The 27,336-nt window shown below is 44.7% G+C and overlaps 2 protein-coding genes across 2 annotated transcripts in view; both read right to left on the bottom strand.

Moving 5' to 3' along the window:
- Arhgap10 (Rho GTPase activating protein 10) overlaps positions 1-27,336 on the bottom strand; it is a 259,737-nt gene that overhangs the window by 156,809 nt on the left and 75,592 nt on the right. Inside the window, exon 4 of the mRNA XM_041663469.1 lies at positions 5,706-5,777. Within this exon, the coding sequence (XP_041519403.1) occupies positions 5,706-5,777 (72 nt within the window). The remainder of the gene's footprint in view (positions 1-5,705; positions 5,778-27,336) is intronic.
- On the bottom strand, positions 16,055-16,534 carry LOC121455786 (ATP synthase F(0) complex subunit C1, mitochondrial-like). The gene has a single exon (XM_041663471.1). The coding sequence runs from the start codon at positions 16,472-16,474 to the stop codon at positions 16,055-16,057; it is 420 nt and encodes a 139-aa protein (XP_041519405.1). The 5' UTR covers positions 16,475-16,534.

Raw genomic sequence — 27,336 nt, 5'->3', positions numbered from 1 at the left:
TAAATATGGCTCATAGGATAATCTGTCATAAAATTGAACATGTAAAAAAAGTAAAGATAGGACTTAAAATAGTAGTGAGGGATAAAATAAGAAAATTGTATTTCTACAATATAAATGTAGAAATAGAAGAGGAAATTCATGAACCTAAGACACACAACTCAAATTAGCAGAACTCTTAAATGTCATTAAAAAGTAAATTATAGCCAGGCAGTGGTGGTGTACACCTTATTCCCAGCACTCAGGAGGCAGAGGCAGGTGGATCTCTGAGAGTTCAAGGCCAGCCTGGTCTACAGAATGAGTTGTAAGACAGGCAGGGCTACACAGAGAAACCCTGTCTCAGAAAAAATAAAAAAGTAAAATATGTACAAAGGTGCCCTGCAGAAAGCATACCATTGTAAAATGCACTATTTAACTAGTGGGATTAGTGCAACTGTTTATCTGGGAAACAGAACCCCACCCATGTCAAAATTACTTCCAGATGCGCTGAAAGAGTCACGAGTTACAAATGAAGCTATAATAAAGAGATTGCCATCAGATCTCAAAGTAAAACAAAGATCATCTAAGCAAAACAAGGAGCAGAAGCCCAAGGAGATCCTCTAGATTTCAAAACTCTATACAATCCTCCAGCTGAAGGGGTACACACTCCACAATGCTCCAGATGAAGGGGTACACACTGTACAGTCCTCTACCTGAAGGGGTACGCACTGTACAATCCTCCACCTGAAGGGGTACACACTGTACAATCCTCCACCTGAAGGGGTACACACTGTACAATCCTCCAGATGAAGGGGTACACAACACAAGTAAGGGAAACAGCAGCCAGGGTTGGAAAGAAATAAAAATTCTCACTTCATTTTATCACTTTACATTTCCATGAAAAAGGAAAAAAATCACAAAAATATGAACATATTTGTAAACTGTAGCATGGTTTTGCTTTGGAAAAGGGAAGATTTTTCTATCATTACACTTACTTTACCATGACCATCTTTGTGTAGTTATCTGCATTTTACAACTTTTCTTGGAAAACGAAAAGGTTTTCCTTTGCAGCCATAAGCATGAAATAATGTTCAACATCTGAGTAGTCTGGAGAATTTAACGCCTCCTTGGGGTCCCACCTCTTCTCTTTTTATCTGAATGAGGAAGAGAACTAACACTGTGCACAGGAGCCAAGGCCCAGAAGACGGCAGCCGTCACCAAGGCTCTCAACACCCTTCACATGGCCCGACCCTCACTAGGAAGTCCTGCTGGCTCTGTCCCCATGCTCTGTGCTCCACCAGGATCCTACTGCCCAGTTAGACCCATTTCCAGGAAGCACTCCCCTCCCCACGCTGAAGTGTGTGTGTGAGTGTGAGTGTGTGTGTGTGTGTGTGTGTGTGTGTGTGTGAACCTACTTCCTGGTCACACCCATTTCCAGGAAGCACTCCCCTCCCCACACTGAGGTGTGAGTGTGTGTGTGAGTGTGTGTGTGTGTGTGTGTGTGTGTGTGAACCTACTTCCTGGTCACACCCATTTCCAGGAAGCACTCCCCTCCCCCACTCTGAGGTGTGTGTGTGTGTGTGTGTGTGTGTGTGTGTATGTGAACCTACTTCCTGGTCACAATCATTTCCAGAAAGCACTCCCCTCCCTACTCTAAGGTGTGTGTGTGTGTGTGTGTGTGTGTGTGTGTGTATGTGTGTGTACCTACTTCCCAGTCACACCCATTTCCAGGAAGCACTCCCCTCCCCTCTGAGGGGGGCACCGCCCTTAACTCCTGCCCTGTGTTCAACATGGCATCCCAATTACAATCCTCCTTCAACTGCCTCTGCCTTTAGCCTTTCTAAAGAGAAGAAAATTCAGCTTTTCCCCCCACACAGTCCAATGCTTAGCTCCTCATCCAGCATGAACAAGGCAGCATCTGAGGACAAGTGAGTAAGTCAGATGGTATCACAGGGCACCAACACTGGCCAGAGCCACACACAACACGTAAACACTTGCTGTAGATCACCTAACTCGTGCCACAGCTGGGCAGACCAATCACAGTCAAAACAGAATGAAGAGAGGATAAAAACCTGAGCGATTCTTTTTTGGCAAGCTGAGGGGGAGCAAGCCCCAAGCAGGGTGACAACATGACTGCAAACACACATCAGGCCCCAAACTGACGTTTATGGGTACTTCAGGGTCCTTTAATTCGCTAAACCACCCTCGGAGACCGACCGGGAAACTGAGGGACAGGACACAGTTCACTCGGGCACTGAAAGAATTCTGATGGCACAAAGCGGTCTCCCGACTGGCTGACCATGTTCAGTGCCAGTGGGGGTAGCTCCCAGATCTCGGCTCAGCACAGCCCACTTTCCACAGCTCATCCCCACTGACCCCCAACTTCTTACTCTGCCACAGACTGGCATGTGACATGTCCCACATGTGAGAGGCACAGGTATGTGCTCCATAACTAAAGGGAAAGTACCAGGATTAAATCAAAGCAACGCTTCGCTTTACCAAACTTCTTGGCATAAGCTGCCAGGGAAGGCTAGGTTCTGCTCATGTCCTGCCATTGTTTACAAAGTCCAGGCCAGTCGGCTGTTATTAAGACTACTCATTAGACATATTCTAGGAAAGAAATGTTTTTAAAATGTGACTCCAAGCTTGGTCCTGGGCTGAAGGGAGAAGTCATAATGTATTTTAAAAAGACATTTGTTTCAAGTACTGTGTTGAAATGTTTGGGTCTACTGGGTAATATCAAACTCTGTTCTGAGGTCATCTGAAAATCTGTCACGACAGTTTAGTGGCATCTGTGTAACACTTACACATGGCTGCTATGTTCTAGACCCAGGCTCGCACTATCACCTGGCTGGTAAGGTGCCTGAGAAAGCAATTCAGATTCTCCCGCTGGGACCTGCACATTTTACTCAATGTGCTTTTGCCCCAAATGAGCAAGGCTTTAACGGGGCTGGGAGACACTGCAAAATAAGTGCCAACATCGTGCAGAAAAAAGGAAAGAGGATGAGAACGAATTAAGAAATTAAGCAAGCTTTGATGTAAACTCCCAACAGTACTGCGGCACAGCCCAAAGCACCAGCCCACAAGGTCCTGATTCCAGCAGGCACACAAGGAAACACAGAAGAATCTTCAAAACAGAAACAAGCCCAAACCCAGCAGACATGACTCAAGGCAGGCACATCAAAACAGAACAAGATCATCAGGAGTACCTTGGAGGGTTTTAAAAGCCCAATTTACAAAAACCACTGAGCAACTTAGATTACACTTCCACCACAGTTAGACATATAATTAGGCTTCTAGAAACTAGAGGATGCCGGCATACAGAAAATCAAGAGCGCCACAGAAGAGCCAACAGGGTGAAATCAACACAAAAGAGCCAGGAGAGAAATGCCAAAGCTGATGCTGGCATCTGAAAACTCTGAAGTGGTCAGCTTGTAAATGTGCTGATTTTATCTCCACGTGAAAACTGTTGGGTGGTGATTGTCAAAAAGGCTTCCAACTAAGAGACGAAAGTCTTTTTAAAATCGCATGTGAGCACACTAATCAAAGAAACACAAGTTTGTGCTTCATCAAAACAGGGCTGGGTGTCCAATAGCAGACACACAGACAGGGGGACACACGTGCACACGCTCAGGGACACACACGAGCGCACTGGCACACACGCATGCATATGTGCAAGTATCTAAACTCCAAGTTCTTCTTTGGTAATTATAGAATTATTATTAACCAGATAAGCTCTTTTCTAGACACCTTCTACAGTAAGGCAAGGCAGAGGACTCTAGAGGTTAGAGAAGGGTAGCAGTCTTTGAAAGACTTAACAAGGTAATACAAGAGGAGCCACCTCTCTATTACTACAGTAGAGAGGCAGCAACTCCTACTTACTATGTTAAAAAGGGGGAAGTTCTCCCAGGGTTCCACCTGGTTTCTCCAGGGACATCAACAGACAAGACAGCAACTCCACATACTGTGCACCAAGAATGTAGCTAAATCCTCCAAAACCTGCTGCAGGAAACACGGGGAAATTGCAGAGATGCGAGCCTTCTGGACAGCATTTGTTCACTACGAGCCTGAGTCACACACTACATATTACTGCAGTAATCTCCCCTTTAAGGGGCCATTTATTTTGCAAATTACTTTTCTGAACAAACAGCAGCGAACATGAAGGAAACCTGGGACCAGGAAAGGTAATGAGAGAAGATTCTGTTAATGGTCAACAGGAGAAAGATGTTCAAAACCTAGAGAACTAAGTGGACAATGAAAACATAAAGCTGTTTATTAGCTAATCACTCACACCCTAAGGCAATATAGTTATCTCCCCCCCCCCCCCCCCCCCCGCCCACCTTCTGACTGAAGCATGAAATGAATGCTGTCTCACGCAGTGCCTGCCTATGAAACAGAAGCATGATCAAGCTTCCCAAGAGAAGATACATCGGAGAAAAACCAAAGGACATCAGGTCCTTCACATCACGGATAAGGCAAGGATGTGTCCTTGAGCAGAAAGGGGCGTCCGATCACCTGCTGCTGCAGTTCACCTGCCAGGAGAAGAAACGGGGCACCCTTACAGACACCACTACCCTCAACTTACAGTGTCTCTGTCAAGTATCGGGGGACCAAAGAGGAATAGCAACTAATCCAACAAACTGCTTCAAAGGAGGAATACTGGATGGAGCAGGTCGGGTCCAGCTGTGCAGTTACAGCTACTGGGCACAAAATTCATTTGTACCAAAGAATTCTGACTTTTTTCTATGAAAAGTGACAAACACGAAAGTTCCCTTCCGGGTTGGAGGGATGACTCAGCCATTAAAGGCTAGGCTCACATCCAAAAAGAGAGAGAGAGAGAGAGAGAGAGAGAGAGAGAGAAAGTTCTCTTTCCTACTTAAAATGTATGACTCTCTTCTCTTTGATCTAGAACAAGAACGGTCAACAACACACAAATGGTACTTCTCCTTCCTCACGTTAAAAAAGAAAAAGAAAGAGAGTAGTGGAAATTATTTCTCTGGGTTAACTTCAAGGCTGAGATCACAAACTTTAGAAGTTGCTAAACATATTCAGGTCCCACTGTGGTAAAGCAGCCTGCTGTATGATTCCAGGAAGTCTTGGCTACATCCCAAACCCTTGAATGAGAGGCTGTAGGTCAATATGACAATAAATACTTACACATAATAGAAGCTCGATCGATTTCTGCTATAGTCAAGAAAATCACATCCCAATAACAATGACTCTCCCTGGTTTCCACAGCATCATGTGGGAAAAGAGCCCCTAATCAATGCCTAGGCACAGTCAGAATCCTCACACACACCCCTGCGACTGTCACGGGCACACACACACACACAAGTGTGACTGCCATGGAGACACACACACAAACACACACACCTGTGACTGCCACGGACACACACAAGCGACTGCTGTGGGCACAGACAAACACCTGTGACTGCCGTGGGCGCGCGCACACACACACACACACCTGCCACTACCGGGGAGCTCTGCCTGAGAGATTTAAGCCCCCTGCAAAGTTTGGTCAAAGATTTCTAGGTATTTTACTACCCATGCAGGTATTTGGTTTTATTTTCAATTCCACCTCCCCGACGGGGAAAAGAGCATTGAAAACATAAACAACAGATGGTCTATCCCAGCATGCCCTTCACTCTGCCAAATGTGAATACAGACAGCAGCAACAGCAAAGGCGCCAGCAAGCTCTGTTTACAAGTGTGCTCAAAGTAGACACAAACCTTTACCGCTCCAAGTTGTTCTTTTCGGAATTTTTCCAAGGGTTTAATCAGGGTTTCGGTGACACTTAATGCCTAGAGAACAAGAGTAATAACAAAAGAACACAGAGTTAGGGAAACATACTATTTCATCTGCCTCTTGCCCTCCACCCAGAAGTAAAATGAACAACATAGTTAGCTGCTTTTCCTCATCCTGCCATATAACAACTAAAGGCGCTGTATAACACATTAAAGAGCTACACGTCTGGAACTGTCTTCAGGGAAGAGAGCTGAAGCAGCTGGCAGAGAAATGCAACTCAGCCCACAGCTCTCCATGCTTGCAGGCTAGCAGCCAACCAAGGGCTCCGGGACCCCACTGCAGAACACTTCCGTTTGAGATCACCTCCTCCTCAGAAATCTAAAATTCAATTCCATTCCTGCACTGCTAATCAGCCCACATTAAGGAAAGGACTCAGAACTGTGCATATTCTTCTAAATACAAGGAGTCTGCTCCATCACTGACAATTCCTCACTCTGGTGAGGGCGAAAGGTACATTCTCAAGCAACATGACAAAATCATGGAGATTCAAGCAAAAGTGAGACCAAGTGCTTGGCCTCGGGGAGGGTCCAGATGACAGGGCACACGCACTCTGACCGCCGTCTCACACACGTCTTACACCTACACACTTGGACTTTTTATTCACAGCCACAAAATGCTGAAAATGCAAATAAAAGGATTATTTACCTAAGGAAAGCATACTTGGTAGCAGTATATGTTAATCATCAGTGGCTTTCTCAAAGCCCAACCCTAAGATCGGGAAGTATTTCAAGGACAAATGGAACAAATACGTCATCTGCCTTTCACAAAGTTCCTCAAAAAAAAAGGAAGGAAGGAAAAGAAAAATTCAAGCTTAAACTAAAGGGGAAGATGGTGAATTCTTAAAGGGAACAATCAGACATCAAACACAGTTCCCTCCCCTCCTCTTTGTGTGCTAGGCACATGCATTTCCAGGGAGCTATGCGTCCTGGCCTTGGGAGTCTTACTTTCACCAAGGGATCCTCTGCACTCACTCACTAAAATCCTTCTAAAGTTAACACTCATAATACAAGGTAAATATAAAACATGTAAATGTCTCTTCAAACACAAAGACGCCTGAAAGCTACCAGGGACTTGAAAAGTTTGCTGCTGAGTTGCAGAAGCGCTAGAGTAACACAGACCCAAAGGAACAGAACAGTTTGCACAAAGAGAATGGGCTCAGCTTCCATTTAAGTACTTTGAATGCTAACTTCAAATGTTCCACATTTAGTCCCATGTGACAGGAAACAGTGACAAGCTAGACAGCACCACACTGAAGGGAGCAGACACACAAACTGGCATGGGGAGGGATCCTAGCCACCCAACAAGGTCTGGGGTGGCCCATGTGTATCTCAGGAAGCAGGTGATCCAATTTACAATTTCCATAAGTTAGATACTTGGGCCTGCAAAGGTACCTGCCACCAAGTCTAACAACCAGTTTGATCCCGAAGATGCACATGGTAGGTGAGAATTCACTCCCCAAATTGTTCTCTGACCTCTACACATGCACAGTGGTCTCTGTGTGCCCCTCCAACACAGCAAGACACTTGTGTCGTTTTCAAAGCTCCTCTCTCCAGATCTCGCCTACGGCTGATGCAGAACACACCCATACATAATACACACATCCTCTGCAGAGGCTGACATGCTCGGGAATTATTCTGGCAAAGCATGCCAGTGTAACAGAGGCTGGCAAGTAGCTATGGTCACAAAAGAGGGATACAGGGATTAACAACCCCAGAGAATCCTGCAGTCAAAGTACCAAATGGGCACTGACCCATCCAAGACATCTTACCAGAGCCTGTAGCTCAGCAAAGTTTCTTGTGTGAGCACCTGGGCTGTGATATGTATACAAGAATAAGAAGCCCCGAGCCCTCAGGAAACCTGCTCATTAGTAGGGAGAAGCAAGTGGAAATTCTAGTGGTGCTTTCCCGTGAAGAAGAGAGGGCCGAGTGTGGCAGGACTTCATGACGAGGGGGAATGTGCTCAGTCTGAGCTTCTTCAGAGCGGTGATACTACGTGCTGAAAGATGAGAAGAAATCAGGAACATGAGGAGCAATGGGAACCAGCAGAGGGACGGGATACAGCAAAAAGAAACATTGCCTATGCCAGCAAATGTCAGAGGGGAAGTGTGGCTGGAGGAAAGAGAAAGAGCGGAGGGACCGCAGAGGGCAGCGCATACTGCAGTCACAATGCCTGGTGATGGGTGCCACTGGACGATCTCAAGCTCCTTTTAAAGATCCGCCTCTTCCAAGCAAAGGACTTGGAGGTGGGGAAAGTGGAAGGAGAAATTCTTCCCAGGAGGTTTCCCCCAGGAGGCAAGACACGATGTGGTTCACACAAATGTAGACACAAAGATCTGAGACACATCTGCAAGCTAAGTGCACTAAGTGTGGGAAAACTGAAATATCTATAACCGCTCCCACGTTTTATGCAAACAGCTACCTAAGAGCACTGCTACGGAGGTGCTTAGACGGCAGGTCACTGTGAGGTCACTAGTATTCAGCCCCTTCTCTTCTGGGCTTCCTGCTCGACATAAATTGAGCAGCTCTACTCCACCTAACCACAGCACAGAAGCAAAGGAGACGAGCAATCACGAACCGGAACTTGTGAAAGTGTGAGCCAGAATAAACTGTTGTGGAGAAATGAAGGAGGAAGCGTGGCTGAGTGAGTGGATATATCTGTTAAATGTGGGCTCAAACATCTATGACTTTGAATCTTCTCATTTATCTTCTGTGACCGTGAACAGCTGCCAGCCTATGTTATGCCAGCACGTCATGGGAGCTGACTTCTCTCCTGGGATGCCAGCCTATGTTATACCAGCATGCAATGGGAGCTGACTTCTCTCCTGGGATGCCAGACTATGTTATACCAGCATGCAATGGGAGCTGACTTCTCTCCTGGGATGCCAACCTCTGCAGAAAATATATAATCTATAGGGTCATTCAAATACAGTAATAGAATAGATCCAGACACAAGAGCTGGAAGCAGAGCAGGTATCATATAAGTACTTCTTAATTTTATAGGACACTGTGTAAACTCAGTCACCTTAGCAATATGTATGGAAAAAATCAGACAGCAGGTAATCCTAACTGAAAGGTGTGAGCTTCTTGGGGACAGTCATTCTTCAGAGGGATAACCGTGAAGAACAGCACAGATGACTGATGTGCACAGAGAAAAAAGTATAGGATTTTTCCTGGGGTGTTTTGTTTTTAAAGACAGAACCAGTGCGTAAGAGATGAGAGCATGGGCAAATGTCCATGTGAAGAGCCTATAAAAGAGGCTGAAAGGCTACAGAACATGGCAAGACAGAGAATGTCAACACTGCATAGAAGCTGCCCTGCCGGGCGGTGGTAATACACGCCTTTAATCCCAGCACTCGGGAGGCAGAGGCAGGCGGATCTCTGTGAGTTCGAGACCAGCCTGGTCTACAAGAGCTAGTTCCAGGACAGGCTCCAAAGCCACAGAGAAACCCTGTCTCAAAAAACCAAAAAGCTGCCCTATCCTGAGACATGAGATCTTTCCTTCCCTTCTAACAAGAGCCAATATCGCTATGCCTGTAGATGTCATGAAAAAGCTAAGGGAACCAGATGGTTATTTTCTCTGAGGTATAAGAGAAAGGCATTTACAGAGAGTTCCGGCCTGAGAAGAATTTAAAGACATAGCAAAAAAGAAGTAGCGAGGGGGAGGAAGGGAGAGGGGAAGAAGAAACTTCAAATGAGGATCACTGCCTATGGAAACAGGAACAGCCTGCACAGGGCTAAAGTCCCCCTGAAGAAGGGAGCATGAGTTTCCATCTGCCTTACTGTGGGATTTCTCTCTCATGGTGGAGAGAGGGTGAGAGCTGAGGTTCATCCCAGACGCAGCATTTTCTAGAGGTACCAATGCAACAGCATCTTAAGCTGTGGGATCTGGAATGCTGCTGAGCTGAGCTGCAGAAATCTCCAAGTCACAGAGGAGCAAATCCTTCAGTGAGGCCAAGTGGCACAGACCCAAGCCTGGAGCAACAGATACCAGGTGCTTTCCAGGCAAAGGTAAGGCTCAGGAAGGTCCTCCATGTGGAAAGAGAAAGCAGCAGTTCAATGCAGATGGCGGAAATGAAGGCAAGGACGCTGGAGACATCCAATGCATCTGTTAACATCAAAACAGTACCGAGAGAACACACAAAGAGTGGCAAAGACATCTATAACTAACATGGATATGTGACAACCTCCTAAAATCCCTTACACTGCAGCAAACACTCCCTCCAAAAGAGGAGACCAAAAAGCTAGCTCAAGAGTAATTTCAGGTCATGGAATTTTCCTTCATTTAGAGAACTGATCTGATACAGACTAAAGGGGAAGGCTGGAAAGAGTGTGAGGGCCTCTTCTTGCTAGAAGTCAATAAACAAACTCCCTAAGCAGAGGAGGATGGTGACAGACAGCAGTGTACACAAATTTAGGTTTCTGTGGTTTTTGCTTTGTTTTGGTTTTTAAACTAAAAATGGTTTGTAAACAAGCTTAAACTCCACTGTTCTGTTGTCGGTCCCTGGAAAGTCCAGTCTGTAACTCTACAACAGAGCCTAAACTATTTTCCTTAAGAACAAAGAAAGGTCAGACACTAACCATTTCCGCAAGGTACTTCTGGTTACAGAACAAGGGCTGTTTTCTTCTCTCTCTCAAAATAGACTGGAGGCTCCATGGAATCGCATGCTCTTTATAATTTCACAGAAATATAATGTTGTTGCTATTCCATCCTCCCCAGAGACAAATGAGTCCTCCTAATGCCAAGTACTGTCCATCCTCCCCAGAGGCAAATGGGTCCTCCTAATGCCAAACACAGTCCATTCTCTCCAGAGACAAATGGGTCCTCCTACTGCCAAACACTCTCCATCCTCCCCAAAGACAAATGGGTCCTCCAACTGCCAAACACTCTCCATCCTCCCCAGAGACAAATGGGTCCTCCTACTGCCAAACACTACCCCCCCCCCAGCCAAGTGAGTACTAAATCTCCAACCCACTTACCCTGAGGCTTCCAAGGCGAAGTGCAATGATGAGACAGATTCAAAACTAATTGAATTAATGATACTGAGAAAGTCTTCCACGTGTTAAAAACAAGACGAACGAGCAAATAAAGAATGTGATTTTACAAGCACATACAGGATGATGTAGTCATTCTAGTAGAATAGAGGTCCCAGAATTCCTTCATTTCTGAGTCTTGGGAAGGGTTTTAGATGGCCTTAGAAACAAAAGGCAACTACATGAACAAAAAACATCTCAATGACTCAGCGGCCCTTGTGCTGCAGCAGGAGACAGTCCATCTCTTCTGTAGAAAGCCAGGTGACAACCTACAGCCATGAGACCTCAGTAAAGCACAAAATAAGCCATGTGCATAGCCATACGCAGAGTCGCCTGTTCCCAGCCAACCACAGACAAGAGCAGGAGGCAAGGTGGCTCTGCCTCTGGACCAGACTGGCAGCCGCCTAAACAGTCACTTTATCGTCCTGTACTCTTTACAGACGTCTCCCACATTTGCTGCTGAGACAGAATGATGGCTGGAAACACCACCGTTTAATAGCTCTCTCATTAAAAGAGGGATTCAAACACAACGCCTTCATAGATGAGAGTGCTACTGGACTCTGATGCTGAAAGGCAGATGCTCAAATGTACGGGAAATCACAACAATTTGTATGAATTCCATGATGGGCGTTGAGAGCTGACATGTGCCCAAACGTGACCCATCAGATGGTGAAGGAACAAACCAGTTACACACATGGTGCTCAACTCTACAGTTAACGTCTAAGAAGCCATCTCAACAGGACAGCGAAGCATTTCCTAGAGATGTTCCTAATTAGAATGCTAACGAGGATCCAGCCTGTGAGATGTCTCAGTGGGGAAAGGCAGCTGCTGCTCAAGCCTGACAGCCTAACCCTTAGATCCCATTTAAATGTCAGTGGAGAGAACTACAGGCAGCGTTTAATAGCAACAGGGAGGAAGAGAACATTTAGCAAGACCCAAAGACTGTCTTTAAATATTTAAATGATAGTATAAGAGAAAAGGGAGAAAACAAATTTTGTTTGCTCAAAGTGTGCGAAGCAAAATATATGGGTAGACCACAGAGCAGCAGGGTTTGGTTTCACTATTGTGAGGAATTTATTAAGAGCTATAGTGCTATAGCTTGGCTGCCTTCCAAGGTAGAGATGACTAACTATGTCTATGTAAACATGAGGTGCTAGCACTGAATGTCCAGGCGTGTCTGTCACAGGATCCTTCTCCACAGAAAGTTAGCCCATGAAACCTGAGGTCCTAATTTATCCTTAATCCTGGGATTCTAGATGAGTTGGGGAAAGGCAAAACACAAGCTGTATTTTCACTTTATTTTGCAGGATTAAGACTCAGGGACTCACAGCACAAGTGCTGTAACAAATCTGCTGACCTGTCCTGTCACCTGGGCATCCTGTCCCCCACTTCCAATCCCACCCCCTTAACAACTTCTCCCCCACTTCCCCTGCCAAGGCAAACAGATCTCCTGCCTCCTGTATGTCCATCTTCTTGAGAGGCAGCTTCTGCCTCTCTCCCTTCCCCTTCTCCTCCCCTCCCCCATTTTTCTTTCTGTCTCTCTTCTGTCCCCCCACCTTTTCTCTCCCCACTCCTCCATAATCCCTTACTCTTATGCCATTCCCCATACCCACTAAATAAACTCTATACCCAAGCTCTCTCTGCATGGCCTATATATGTGTCTCCCACCCACCAGGGGACCTGCTCAACCACCCCTCTTGGAACCGGCCTCATGTCACCTAAATCATGAATGATAACAAGATAAAGATTAAAATGACTATAAACATTTCAATGGTGTTTCCAATAGTGATGCTGGTCTTCTATTTCTTCTCATTAGATATCTGGCCCTAAAAACCTTGAATAGTCTCAAAGAAGTGTCAGTGGTGGCACACGCCTTTAATCCCAGCACTCAGGAGGCAGAGGCAGGCAAATCTCTGAGTTTGAGGTCAGTTTGGTCTATAGAGCAAGTTACAAAACAGATAAGGCTGTTACGTAGAGAAACTCTGTCTCAAAAATAATAATGAGGAGGAGGAGGAGGACGACGAGGAGGAGGACAAGGAAAAGGTAGTAGTGGTAGTAGTTAGTGGTAATAGCAGTAGTAGATGGCTGTGGACATAGCTCCATGACCGAGCAACTCTGCCAGGCAAAATTAACTCTCCAGTACTGTGTCAAAAACAGAAAAGGAAAGGGAAACTTACCTTAGGCAACCTTCCAGCTCAAGATGAGCTAAGAAACCTGCTAATAGTAACAGACCACAGGATGGGGTTCTAGCACCCATAATAGCCCCTGTAGCAGCCAGTAATTTCTCCCAGTATGGCTATACAAGGCTGAGTTCTGGGGCTGTAGAGTGTAAGAGGGTAAGACCTCTAGCCAAAGACTACACACTGTAAAACAGCATGAACAGTAGCATACCATGGCAAGATTAGCTAACAATTTCCTGAAGCGACTACCCAGGTAAAACAGAGAGGGAGCTGGGAGACACGTCAAACAATGCCTTTCAAATGAGGAGCTAAAAGCAAAGACAGGCTGAGCACAGAAGAAACAGGCGGAATTACGTCCATTCCCCACAGCCCTCATTATTTAAAGCCTGGATTCCAAGTGCCTGTGACCTCTAAAGGAATGCACAATCTGCGAGCAAGAGACTCGCCACTATCGTCTCCCACGACCTTCTAGACACTTTCTACTTTATTGCACTGGAGGGAAAACTCTACTTTTCAACTTCAATGTCACAGACAGCAGCAAAGAAACCACTGAGTTGAGACACAGTGTTTATTTTCCCTTGAACCAGAACCTAAAGAAAGAAAGCCAAGGATTTATCAATTGAAACAAAGCAGCTTTCCCAAAATGAGAAATACTTTTCCAAAAAAGGATTGCTACGTGTAAAAACTTTATTCTGTAAATCTTCCCAAAGAGTGTGGGTATTATCATTAAATTTTTTTCCATTACTGGAGAGGTGGGAGCAGATACACCGAGACACTTGTGGCACTGCATCTCGGGGCTCAGTTTTTAAGAGCCTATTCACCTACGCTATCCATCGGCCCTTGTGGCTTGAGAAGATACTCCCTCTGAAAGCATCAGAAAGATTTTAGAAAGTGGGGTACCTTAAAACAAAAAGAACACAAAACATCAGATGTGGCTATCACACAGAGCTCTCAAAAGCTGTGCTAAAAAAAAACCACTATGTGGTCTGTGGCACAATAGTGTCCTACTATCTAATAACTCAGAGCTAAGTTAATTTTTTATTAAACAAATGTGGGAAATATTTCTAAGGTAGACATTGTTCTTACATATTAACCTCAGCTGTGACCAGCATATTAGGTTTCATGATTGCACCTCTCATACAAAAGGCATCATTGCACTTGCTCATTTTCACCCCTCCCCTTTTCTCCACTGCCCCCATATATCAGCCACCCTCTTCCCACACATAGAGTTGTCATGTGCATAACCATACAGCAAAATATTGCTGCAAAAAATTTTTCCCGGCTAAGCCAACTCAGTTTAAACAGTTCAGTTACTCTCCATCCACACTTGTGCTGTGACCCTTTTCTCCATTTAGCTGTGTGCTCTCCTATCTCATAGCTCTTCCTATCAATGTACATCCAAGCTTTCATGAGAATATTAAAATTGGTGCAGGAAGTCCTTCTGTGTATGCGTTGCTTTTATTGGTTAATAAGCTGCTTTGGTCTGTGGTAGGGTAAAATAGAGTTGGGGGGGGGGGAACTAAACTGAACGCTGGGAGAAAGTAGGCGGAGTCAGTGAGAAGCCATGTAGCCGCCAAAAAAGAGAGACACAAGTCAGATGGAACCCTGCCAGTAGGCCACAAGCCTCATAGTAAAATATAAAATAATAGAAATGGGTGAATTTAAGATGTAAGAGCTAGTTAGAAATATGCTTAAGCAACTGGCCAAACAGTATTGCAAATAATAAAGTTTCTGAATAATTATTTTTGAATAATTATTTTGGGTCTGGGCAGCAGGGAAATGAACAAGCAGCCTCCACCAACAAAAATGGTACCCACTGTCTGGGGCATAGATCCACATAAGACCTAAAAAAGCTTTGAAAAAAAAAGAGGGCTTCTAGACCCATAAAAAATGGGAGCCAAGCACAGCATCTTGTTAGCCATACATTTTTCCCCGATGGGCTCTGTTTGCTGGCAGCAAGCAGAGGCGTGGCTGTTCCAAGAGAAGGCTTCCTGACTCAAAGGTAGCACCAAAAACTGTGCGTCTCTCTTAAGAAGGCTTCCTGGTTGGTGCTAGTTGCACAAACAGCTCTGGCTCTTTCAAGAGGCTGAGCACTTAAATGGGATCTGTGAACAGCTTGTTATAAATTGCTTAATGGTAACACAGACAGGCTGCAGCCCTGAATCTGGGGTGGGGAGAATGGCTCTCAGAGGCAGCAAACATGCCTCGGTCGTATTGGACTTGGTAGAGCAAGCAGGCAGGACCACGAAGTTGGTCCTAGCCATGCATGCTTAACATAAAAAAGAAAAAAAAAAGAGCACTCCTGGTCAAAAACTAATTACAGATATGCATGCAATAAAGAGAAATCCACATGGAAAAGACCTCTAAATGAGTCACAGTGTTGGATAAATGTATATAGGCTTGAGAAAGAGAGGAAAAAAAGTATAAACAGTTATAATATAAAAGAGTAAAGACAGTCATAGATTAAAGGAGGAAAGATAATAAAATACTAAACTTGAAGAAAGAGTTAATAGAGTAAGAAAAATAAGCCACAAAAAAAATGGAATATACACAGAGAGTCTAGATTATGAACATTATTGTGTTTTCTCCGAATTTTTTCACTATGAATGAGCTAAGTACAGAGACACATTTCATTGTACAGGCTGCTAAGCTAAACCAACATATATACTTTAAAGGTGTCTTGACTTCAGTGGCTGAGATGGTTAAACATCCATGACAGCTTCAGGACTGTTGGCTGAGACTATGACAGACCTGATTAACAGCATCCCCAATCAGCAGGAAGTAGTCTAGAGAACAATGCCCAAATTCCCTAAGTGACTGTTTATAAATGTCTGTTTACATTTAAAGGGGGATATGCTATATAAAGATGAATACTTTGCATTGTTATGGATCTTGGTCTATTGATAAAATTTAAGGTCAATTTTGTTACGGTATATGTATTTCTTTTTTCTTTTTCTTTTTTTTAGAGAAACGTTGTTGTTTAACGGTAGAGCTCAGCACACTCCAGCACCAGGACCAGCATGGAGTCGAAGCAGCAGGGGATCTGGGTGACCCCATGGAGCCTCACATGGAGAAAAGGATGAGGAAGGCGACCATCAAACAGAAGAGCCCCATGGCCTCAGACAGGGCAAAGCCCAGAACAGCATAGGAGAAGAGCTGCTGCTTGAGAGACGGGTTCCTGGCAAAGCCAATAATCAAGCTACCAAACACTGCCCAGATGCCAGCCCCGGATCCAGCCACACCAACTGTGGCAGCCCCAGCACCAATAAACTTGGCAGCTATGTCAGTGTCCCGGGAAACAACACTGGTCTGGAATTCCCATCTGGCTACCTGGAGAGGGGAGCCGCTGCAGGAAGGCTGTTTAACCTGTTTAGATGGGGCCTCTGGTCTACTCAAGAGGGAGGCAGACACGGGCCTGATTAGACCCCTGGTACAGGAGCAGATCAGAACTGGAGTAACGAGCAGTGCCTTGGTGGTCTGCATTTTTCAATCTGCACTCCCACTCCCCTGCAGCCCCTGCTCGGCCCACGGCACTCTAGCTGCTCAAGGTGACTATGTATATGTATTTCTGCTCTTGATTAAGGTATTGTGTTTGTGCAGCTCGTTTAGAAATGTAATGTATTATTAAGAAATACAGCTTAAGGGGGCTGGAGAGATGGCTCAGTGGTTAAGAGCATTGCCTGCTCTTCCAAAGGTCCTGAGTTCAATTCCCAGCAACCACATGGTGGCTCACAACCATCTGGAATGAGGTCTGGTGCCCTCTTCTGGCCTGCAGACATACATACAGACAGAATATTGTGTACATAATAAATAAATAAATATTTAAAAAAAAAGAAATACAGCTTAATAAATAGTCATCTATAAAAACTAGTTAGATTTTCTAGATGTACGGAGATATATTTCAGATGGATAGTTATTCTTCAAACATTTCAAAGACTAACAGAATATGGCATTTAAAATGTTTAAGAACTTAGGGCTTTTCATGACATTGAGACACATCTGCTCCTAGCAGCACCAATCTACTTCAAGAGGATGATGGACATGGAAAGGTTCTTTATGGAGTTTGTTAGCCATTTGGGCAAGAAACTGCTCTTGCCTGGACTGTTTGACATGCAGGATCCACAGAAAAATGACTGCCGAACTTGCCTAAAGGTCAGACTGTCCTTTGGGGTTCCTGCTTCCTGAGTCTACCAGACCTTCTGTAGGACACAGAGGAAAGCAACTGATGAACCTTGACAATACAAGGCATAAGAAATCTTCAATTTTTTGCTTCACAGAAAAGGTGGCCAGATCTATAAACCTATAGGCTGAAGATGGATGCCCCAATGTTATAAAGCAATTTTGGGTGACGGTCCAGGCAGCAAGATGTCTAGGACATTTCTAGAGTTTTACAAGTTGCTTACAATGCACTTCCTGTTAACTTAGGTAGCACTATATCCTTCTGGGGTCTTTGTTGGATTGAATAATAGATACTTAGAACTATAGTTTTCCTTAGTTATGATAAAAGATAAAGTAGATATAGATATTCCAACTGTAATTTTTGCTTGATACCTATTTGGTTTTTTGGGTTTTTTTTTTTTTTTTTTTTTTTTTTGGTTTTTCGAGACAGGGTTTCTCTGTAGCTTTGGTGCCTGTCCCAGAACTAGCTCTTGTAGACCCGGCTGGCCTCGAACTCCCAGAGATCCGCCTGCCTCTGCCTCCCGAGTGCTGGGATTAAAGGTGTGCGCCACCATTGCCCGGCTACCTGTTTTGTTATATGTAATTTTACTATGTTAAAGTTAAGACCTTCCTTTCTATAATAATGAACTCTGAAGGAAAAAACATGGTACTTTGACTATAATTTTCAAAATCTAACGCCCTTTGTTGGTAGCAATGAAATAACTTAGGCTTAGTAAATAATAAAAACCATAACTCAAAATCTGCTGTGCATCATCAGGAGGGCATTGACCTAATAAGGACTTGGAACATCTACCCTTGTTTATCCTTGGCCCTCTTTCCTCTCTGAGTGTGGGACATTAAGGACCCTGCTTCTATTTTTTTAACAAAATAAATACTTGGGCAGAACACTATGAGAAGGAAGTTAAAACCATGGAAGTAAGTGAGGGATTAGTCTGTAGACACTACAAAAGCATCATCAGGCAGAACTGGAATTTGGCTTTCCAGTTTTAAGTAGGAAAAAAAGAATAACAGTTTCGTAAATCAGTGATATTACGGACAGAGCTAGAAGTAAAATATCATACTCAATAAGGCAAGAAACTGCTAAATTTAAAAAGAAGAGAGAGGGAAAGGGAGGTGTGCTGTTCAAAAAGAGCATCTGGTCAATGATGAACAGGACCTGGATCACCAGCCTCTCTGTGACGCTTGGGTCACCCTGACTGGAAGGAGGCCCTGGTAATTCGTTCTCCTGGGTGGCCACCAGCTAAGCACCTGACCTGGACAAGGAGCTAATTCCCCACTGCATCCTCGAGCACTGAAACATGGCCAGGCACAGAGCAGGCTTTTAAAACTACTTGCTTTATGATTGAAATTTCATCAACTTAGGCAATTAAAAGAACAGTTTATACAAACACAAAGTGTCTGCTGATGTTGATAACAAACACAACTGGGCCCGGAAACAAGTGTCTGTTACAAAAGTTCATTTTCCTAGTCATAATTCTCTAACACAAAGGGAAACCCAGAAAATATATTAGGGGAAGGGTTTCAGAAAGAGGGAGGAGAGAGCCCAGAGAGGTGGCGGAAGAGCTGCAGATTATAGACACAGATCTGATCCCGGGAAAGGGAGGGAGAGAGGAAGGCTGAATCATGCATTTGGGGCTGCAGTCTGTCAGGAACTGTCTCCTTCCCTGGTTACACAGTGCACAGTCATCAGCAGACCAAGGAATCCTGGCCTTTAGACTAATGCAACAAAGTCCACAGCAACGAGACCTGTGACTGGCCAAACTCCCAGAGTCCTCTACATTACCACATTAAACAAACCCCACCATCAATGTAAAACCCCTTCTACTGACTATAGCATGGCGCAACGTGGAAAACACTCCAGGATCTCATGTGAAGTAAGTCTAATCATCTGTGAACTTAGCACTTCTATTCTAGTTGATTGAAAGAGCTACTTGAGAGTTGGTTTGTTATCATCATGTATACACATGGAAAAGGAAACAAACTACTTGTGTGAAGATATTTCTAAAACTTCAGAGCCCAAACACTTGTGATTCACTTTCCATCTTAGTCACCAAAATCTGGTTCCCCCACAAACATTTTTTCCTTTGTGCCTCCAAGAACACTGGAGACATATCACTTCTTTAAAGGGTGCCCCACTTCAAAATCCAGGAATTACTCCCAAGGTGGCAGCACCCACTTCTGAGGCAGTGGTTGCGGGATCGCCTTAACAAGTTCTCTAAACAAGGTTTCCAAGTAACTACAGAGACTCGCCATCCCTCTGTAACCTGCCCCTTAGCTAAAGACTGAACTGAAATACCGACAGCTTGCAGTTGCTTACACAGGCAAGAAGCAACACCCGCACTCACTTCTGCCGTGCTGCTGCCTGGCAGACGGCAGCCACGTGATGCATTTATTATACACATTTCACTCAGCTTCAAAGTTGGGGGCAAGAGTTGAAAGTGTAGAGCGCAGACAAAATGTGTCCTTGGTGAGCACAAGGCCAGGGATTCACTCTCCAGCCCATGTTCCCCCACAAAAGGGGGGGAGGGGGGAGACAATGTTAAAAACAGCTGAAGCCAAGAAACAGAATGTTTCTCTTGTATGCTGGTCTCCTAAAGATGGAGGTGGTTCCCAACTTACTGATACAGAACAAATCACTCACTTCAATGGGCTCCAATTTTCTCTTATATCGTAACTAATGCATGATCTTAGGTGCCCTAGCTCATCAAAAAGCATATGTCATAAAATAATAGCTACGGTGGATTCATAAAAATATCCCTAGTTTATGCAATTATAGGAATGAACTGATAATATTCCGGTGTCTCTTTGGGTGAGTGGGTGAATGCGGAGGTGGGTGGGTAGGTGTGGATATGCATGTGGGTGTCGCACATGTGCATGCGTGCGTGCATGTATGCTGGTAGACTATAAAGTAAGTATTACTTAGAGATGAAGAACAGACCCAAGGATATGAAGGAGAGGAAATGAGCTCCAGCAGGGAAGCAGAATCTGATGAGGACAGGCTGCAGGGTCACAGCCTATGATGAGTCACCAACCGAGAGGATTCTGACTCAGGGAGCAAGAAGGCTTCTCCCAAACAGGGCCTCAAGCCCACAGCAGCGCTCACCCACTCTGCAATGCTGAGCTGCGCTTATCATGGATATAATTCCTTAAGTATTCTAAGCACGTAAAAATAAAGCCTCAACTGGGACATTCCTGCAGCAGAATTCACAACACAGCGTGCATATCTGACTAAACTGTAATGTGCTTTCAGGACAAAATGGTAAAATATATCATCAGATGGTAAAGATTATCTCCAAAGAGAGAAAGCAAGCCTTTGTAAAATTAAGTCACAGACAACTTCGGGGTTTTGTTCTTGTTTTTATTTTTGTTTTTCTGTTTTGTTTTGTTTTGTTTTGTTTTGTTTCGTTTGGTTTGGCTTGGTTTTTTTTGAAACAGGCTTTCTCTGTGCAGACTTGGCTATCCTGGAACTTGCTCTGTAGACCAGGCTGGCCTCAAACTTAGAGGTTTACAGTTGCCTCTGCCTCCTGAGTGCTGGATTAAAGGTGCGCTCCACTGCCTGATACTGTCATGGACAACGTTGAAAAGAAACTAAGAAGTGTCTCCAGGAATGACTGTTAGGATTTCTGTCATCAACGTTCCAGCCAAAAGTATCACAACAACTGTGCCACTCTGTCTTCAGAAAGAGCTGAGACTGTGAGAGTAAGCAGACAGCAAAGACTGCAACAGCGCCCAAGGTTCCACCATTTGTCACAAAAATTCACATGATAAGCAACATTAACCATTATTGAGCAACACTAAAACTACTAGCAGTAGAACCCTGCTTCGTTAAGACAAATCAGATATGGGTACAGTTTCAAGGCCTCTGGAAAGGACGGGTAAAAACTTCACCCATTGAGCCTTTTAACCCTCATGGTTGGTAAAGTCATAAAAAACAATGTTTGAACTTTCTGAGAGACCTAAATCTGAGACAAAAGAGATCCCATTGGCTAGTGGTTCAGATTTCAGAATTCAGCAAGTCTATGAAAATGGGTATTTCTAGAATACCCCCCAATTTCAGAACTCATAGCATCTGGGGTACAACCTGAAAACAGGCATTTCTAACACATCCCCCCAGATTTCAGAATTCATGGCTTCTGGGATGCAGCCTGAGAACGGGCATTTCTAACATATCCTCCCACAAATTAGTTACCTTGAGGCTGTAACAAAATATCTTAGAGAAGTGGCTTAATTCATCGTGGCTCGAAGTTTGAGTGTACCGTCAGCACGGAGAGTGTGGGTAGCAAATGAAGCAGTGGACACAGCTCACCCCAGCCAAACACCAGAGAGGATGAGTGCTGGCTCTCACCTAGCTCTCCTTTCTCCCTTCCCACACAGTCAAGGAGCCCAGCCCATAGGACAGTGCTCCCACTGAGGGCACACACTGCCCCCTCAGTTAATTTTCTCTGCACACACCTCCACAGACAAGCCTACCATTGGGTCTCCCCGATGATTCAAAGTTTATGTGGAAGCTAACCCTCACTATAGAGGTGATGCTGGTCCATACACATGCTTAGAGATCACCTGCTGTGAGACACGCTGAAAAAGGAACATTAAGAGGTTTTCTCCCGAAGAGTAAAAACATTCATGTACTTTAATTAATATTACTTCAGTGACATCATACATCTTTATAGAAAACCAGTAATAGCTGAGAACAAAATTCAAATGTCAAAACCAAAGTTGCTATAGAAGTGCTCAGAATACATTTTTATTAAGTATACGGTGTTCTGCTTGCAGGCCAGAAGAAGGCACCAGATCTCATTATGGATGGTTGTGAGCCACTGTGTGGTTCCTGGGAATTGAACTCAGGACCTCTGGAACAGCAGCCAGTGTTCTTAATCACTGAGCCATCTCTCCAGCCCCACAACATATATTATATGTGTGTATGTATATGTACATATATGTTTATACATATGTATATTTTTAAGATTTCCCTGAGGTAGACAAGTTCTCTGACAAGGTGGTACTGAACATTGATGGCTAAGGCACCTCTGGACACACCTGGAAAGCTCTGCCTTCCATCTCCCGCAGGTACTGTTCCTTGCAGCTTTTCTAACCTTCTACTCCACCCCTATTCTGATTTTCCAGAACCTCAGAAACTGTGCCCTTGAGGGCTGGCAAGAAAATCACAATCAGTCTGCGCAAAGGATTTACTCAAATAAGTAAATACAGCATAAAGGGCCTTCTAAAGATGCTCATAAATTCTGCAGCAATGTTTTCAAAGTCCCTAGACGCCTGGACAGCCGCCCACCTCAGATAAGTACACCATGTCCTGTCAGGCCATGGAGCATCAGAGGAATGCTGGCAGCTCCCTCGGACAGCCTGCACAGACACAAGCCCCCAGTCTGGCCTCTTACTGGGTCTAGCCCAGCTCCTGAGTTTAGGTTCTTCACATCCACTGTCAGGGTTAGAAACCCTGTCCTGAAACACACAGCGATAACTGTCTGGAGGGCTGGGCTCATCTTCCTGTAGAGACCAGACTTTGGGTGTGGAGGCAGTGATTTCTCTTCTCACACTGGTGCTCTGGCTACTTCCTTCCCAGTGAGTCACTGGATTCCAGTTCACAGTTTTATTGTCACCAGGGGCTGAACCTTCCTACTGAGTGCTCCACCACTAGGCCACACCCAAAATCTTAGCAATGTATTTGGTAGCAATGGAGGACGGGGGACTCAAACAGCCTTCCCTCTTACCCAGACAGAACATGGAGGAGCCAGCATTTCAGATCATCTGGGCTTAACTGAGTAACTGAGGTATTTCCACTCGGCTCACCCCCCACCTCTGCACACCTCCCAGAATTCCTGTGCCTCTGTGACTGTGCATGCTCTTGGCCATTCCACCACTGGAAATCCACCTACTCAGGAGAGAGAACTGTGGCAAGCAGTGAGCACACAGTGGGATTTGCTGAACTAAATATGGCCCCACCTAGGGATAGACTAGGCACATACACATAATGCTGTAAGCTTCATCGGATGGGAAGTCTAGGCCCACTGCTGCACTTCCAGACAGATGAATTTACCTTTAAAGCCCCAAACCCTATAGAACATACATTCAGTTAAAAAATAAAATAAAAACATAATAATAAAATAAAATCTCACATCTGGCATTGGTCTTGGTCTTCCACTATTTTAACTTATTTTCCCCTTCTACTGATTAAGTCTTAACTATGAATATCCAATGATCATGCTTCACTGTTACTTTCAGACTATGGAAAAATACTGATTAATTTTGAAGTTTTAATAATCACTAAAACTACACCAACCTTCTCAGAAACTATTTCAGCTGTCTCATTCTGCTTTCCTTTCCTAACCCATGGCTTTTAGCAGGCTGCCAGCTTATACTCATTTTAAGAGGCCTGTTGACTATATTTTGTTCCGAGTTCCCAGAATGCACCTGCATTCAGTCCACTGCTCAAGCCCCTCTTTGCTGCTGTACTTAGAAGAAAGGAACTAAGGAGAGCACTAGAGACCTCCTTGTGCATTGGCCTGGCCCACGACTCCCAGCACTGCACAGCTTCCCTGTCCCTCTCCCTGACAAACACACTTCATACTTTGTCTATTTTAATTAACTTGTAATTACCAGCTCTTCTTCAGGACCACACTGAAAGTTTCCTATTCAAAGTTTACAGCTGTCCTGTACTCCAATGTCACAACTGTTTCTTCGTAAGCTTTCAAAAGGCAGCCATGATTACTCCACCCAGTTTTCATGCTCTAAGAGACGTGATATACCCCCAGCACTCAGGGGGCTGCAATGGTTCATGCCTACCCCCAGCACTCAGGGACCTACATGGTGCATGCTTACCCCCAGCACTCGGGAGCTGCATGTGATGGTGCATGCCTACCTCCAGCACTCAGGAACTGCATGCGATGGTGCATGTCTACCTCCCGCACTCAGGAGCTGCATGCGATGGTGCATGCCTACCCCCAGCACTCAGGGGGTATATGCAATTCTGCATACCTACCTCCAGCCTCAGGAGGCTGCATGCAACAGTGTGTGCCTACCGCTAGCACTCAGGGGGCTTCATGTGATGGCACATGCCTACCCCCAGCACTCAAGAGGCAAAAGTAGGTGGCTACAAGCTTGAGAACTAGGCTACACAGGAGACCTTGTTCTCCTTCTGTTGTGGGAGTCCCCTTTGTGTGCTGTGATTAGCATTAATGAATAAAGAAACTGCCTTGGGCCTATTGATAGGGCAGAACTCAGGTAGGCGGGGAGGACTGGATGGAACACTGGGAGAAAGAAGGGCAAAGTCAGGGAGCCACCAGAATCAGACATGAGGAATCTTTGCTGGTGAGCCACTGCCATGTGGTGATACACAGATTAATAGAAATGGGTTAAACTAAGATGTAAGAGTTAGCCAATAAGAAGCTAGAGCTAATGGGCCAAGCAGTGTTTTAATAAACACTGTTTATTAAATAATATTATTTAATATATTTATATTTAATATAAATAAATAATATTATTTAAAACTATTTAAATAATTAAAATAATACAGTTTCTGTGTGATTATTTTGTGGCTAAACTAGCCGAGCAGACAGGACACACAAGCGGGCCCTCCTACACCCTTCCAAAAATAGATAAACTATAAATTCTGGTCAAGGGCAAAACTAAAAGGCCTAGAAACAAATGGCATGGACATTTACCATCAATGTCCTTCATCTGAATGACGCTGCAGAGAGATCAACTGCTATTGAGAGACACAGAAGAATCTGAAACTGAGCTGTTTTCTGGAATAAAGGTGTTTTGTTCTTATTGTTATTAAAGTGACACTTCCTCAGACAGGCCCTGAGGTAGCTGTACTTGAAACAGTATGCATTTGTACAGAAGATGACTCAATGCTGAGCTTTCAGTCAAAATGACAGCAGGGGAATTAGGAATACTGGAGAAACAGGATCAGATGTGACACTGGGCGCTGAGAACACGTAATTTAATACTGTATTCTTGTAACTCTTTCAATTTCCCAAACTAAATTGGAGTATCATGTTCACAACTTCGGGGTGTCTGCGTCTGTTCCCCACTGCTTCCTCTCCGGCAAGGATTTCTGTTCCCACAAAGCAGTTTTGCGGGTTTTTGTGGGTTTGGTTTGGCTTTTCAAAACAGGGTTTCTCTGTGTAGCCCTGGTTTTCCTAGAACTCGCTCCGTCGACCAGGCTGGCCTCAAAATCAGAGATCCACCAGCCTCTGTCTCCCAAGTTCTGGGAATAAGGTGTGCACCACAACACCTGGGCCACATGTCAGTTTTAACATGCTATACCATTCTCCTCTCAGGGGTTCAAAGCCTCCCACAGACACAATCCTGCTCTCATATTTGCCCTGCCCCAGGAACCCAAGCTTCTTATATCTGAGGCTCATCTTACCTCAGACACAGTCAGTCAGCTGAGATTAAATCAGCACTCAGCTAACAGCATCTCTATGAACCGCACTATCTACATCCCTGTCTAAGAACACATTCCCGTTTCTTGACCTCATCAATTCACTCCAAGAAACCTATAACAGAAAACAACCATCAGGGCAAAAAGTGGTCACGTGGTATTTCTCTGCCGAGAACCCCCTTCCTGCACAGGCTAGTCCTCTACCAAAAAGGACCTCAGCACTTGACTGCCAGCTCTCTCTCTGCCGGGCTCACCCATGGCACCTTATCCATCTCTGCTGTGAACTGCAGCACTCTGCACGGCCTGACAGCACCTTGTATGTCTACACATCACCTCCCTTGCCGGCATATAAACTGGATGAAGGCATGCTGCAATGCTGGCTCCAAGCCCTCAGATTCCAACCAATAAGAACAACATAAATGATCAATAAATGCTGACCACATGATCGGGAATCCAGAAAAGAATGACTAAAATGTTTGGGTTAAGGCTTCACCCCAGATCCTGGCATCCATATATCCAAAGAATCTGGAATGTTTGCCTGGAAGTTCCATCCCAAGCCCTCTCCCCTGGAAGTTGCCTCAGTGCAGATTCCACCCCTGAGAAAGCCCGCCAAACGATGACCCCTACCCAGAGACGCTCAAGATCACTCCCTCAGAGTATTTAAACTGCCCTCCACAGAGAACAAACACATGGTTTTCCTGTCTTCCTTACCTGGTTCCTCTCTGGGGGGCTAGAAAGCCATCTGGGAGCATTGGTATCCATTAAGCCTGGGCTTTTTCTAATTTGGTTTGATTTGATCTGATTTGGATTATTGAATTGGTGGAGAGGCTTAGCAGGGTGCAGAAACTTTACATAAATGTCAAAGAAAGTACACACACACGCATATACATGCACACACCTGCACACGCGCGCACATACCTCTTATGCAATATAAACCAGGACATTAAATTACCAGTCCACCCCATGCCTCGACTTCACACCTGCTACAGAAAGGAGATATCATGGCACTATTCTGATCTAATGTCACATTTAGTCTTTACTAAACAGCTGAGAAATGAGTGACCATAACATTAAATAAGCACCAATTGTGGTGCGGGGGAATTGTCTGTATTCTGTCAATCATGTTTTAAATAAACGCTGATTGGCCAGGCAGGAAGTATAGGCGGGAAAACCAGACAGGAAGTAGAAATGATGCAATGACAACAGGAGAATTCTAGAAAGAAGGAAGTTGATTCCTTCCAATCCAGCCCAGACAATCGAGAAGCAAGATGAAATCTGCCCGGCTGAGAAAGGTACTGAGCCATGTGGCTAGCATAGATAAGAACAATGGGTTAATATAAGATACAAGAACTAATAAAACGCCTGAGCTAATGGGCCAATCAGCTTATAATTTATGGAGACCTCTGTGTGATTTTCTTTGGGGCTAAACAGCTGTGGGAACCGGGCAAGACAGAAAACCCCAAGCAGACAGGCCTTAACGTGACACAATTGAACCTACCAGTGTGTGTCAGGAAAAGCCCATGTGATCACACTACCTACCTTCACATGCACGCCAGGAAATTCTAGGTGTGTTATATATACATGTTCATATGTGTGCACATCTGTTTGCAGATACATGTGTTTACATAGATATGTACATTGACAGCAGGTGTCTTTCTCAATTACTTCCTCCCCTTCATTTTGAGGGCGGGTCTCACTGAACCTGCAGCTCACCAATTCAGTCACTCACTAACTTGCAAGCCCAGGGATCCTCCTGACTCCT

This window comes from Microtus oregoni, unplaced genomic scaffold, assembly GCF_018167655.1.
Source record: "Microtus oregoni isolate MIOR12 unplaced genomic scaffold, Mior012 000014F_ref0000157, whole genome shotgun sequence".
NCBI lineage: Eukaryota > Metazoa > Chordata > Mammalia > Rodentia > Cricetidae > Microtus > Microtus oregoni.
Note: the sequence above shows the minus strand (reverse complement) of the source record. Positions and strands in the feature narration are given on the sequence as shown.

Bases quoted from the DNA above. Each gene is read 5' to 3' on its own strand.
- LOC121455786 (XM_041663471.1), bottom strand. From the start codon at position 16,474: ATGCAGACCACCAAGGCACTGCTCGTTACTCCAGTTCTGATCTGCTCC.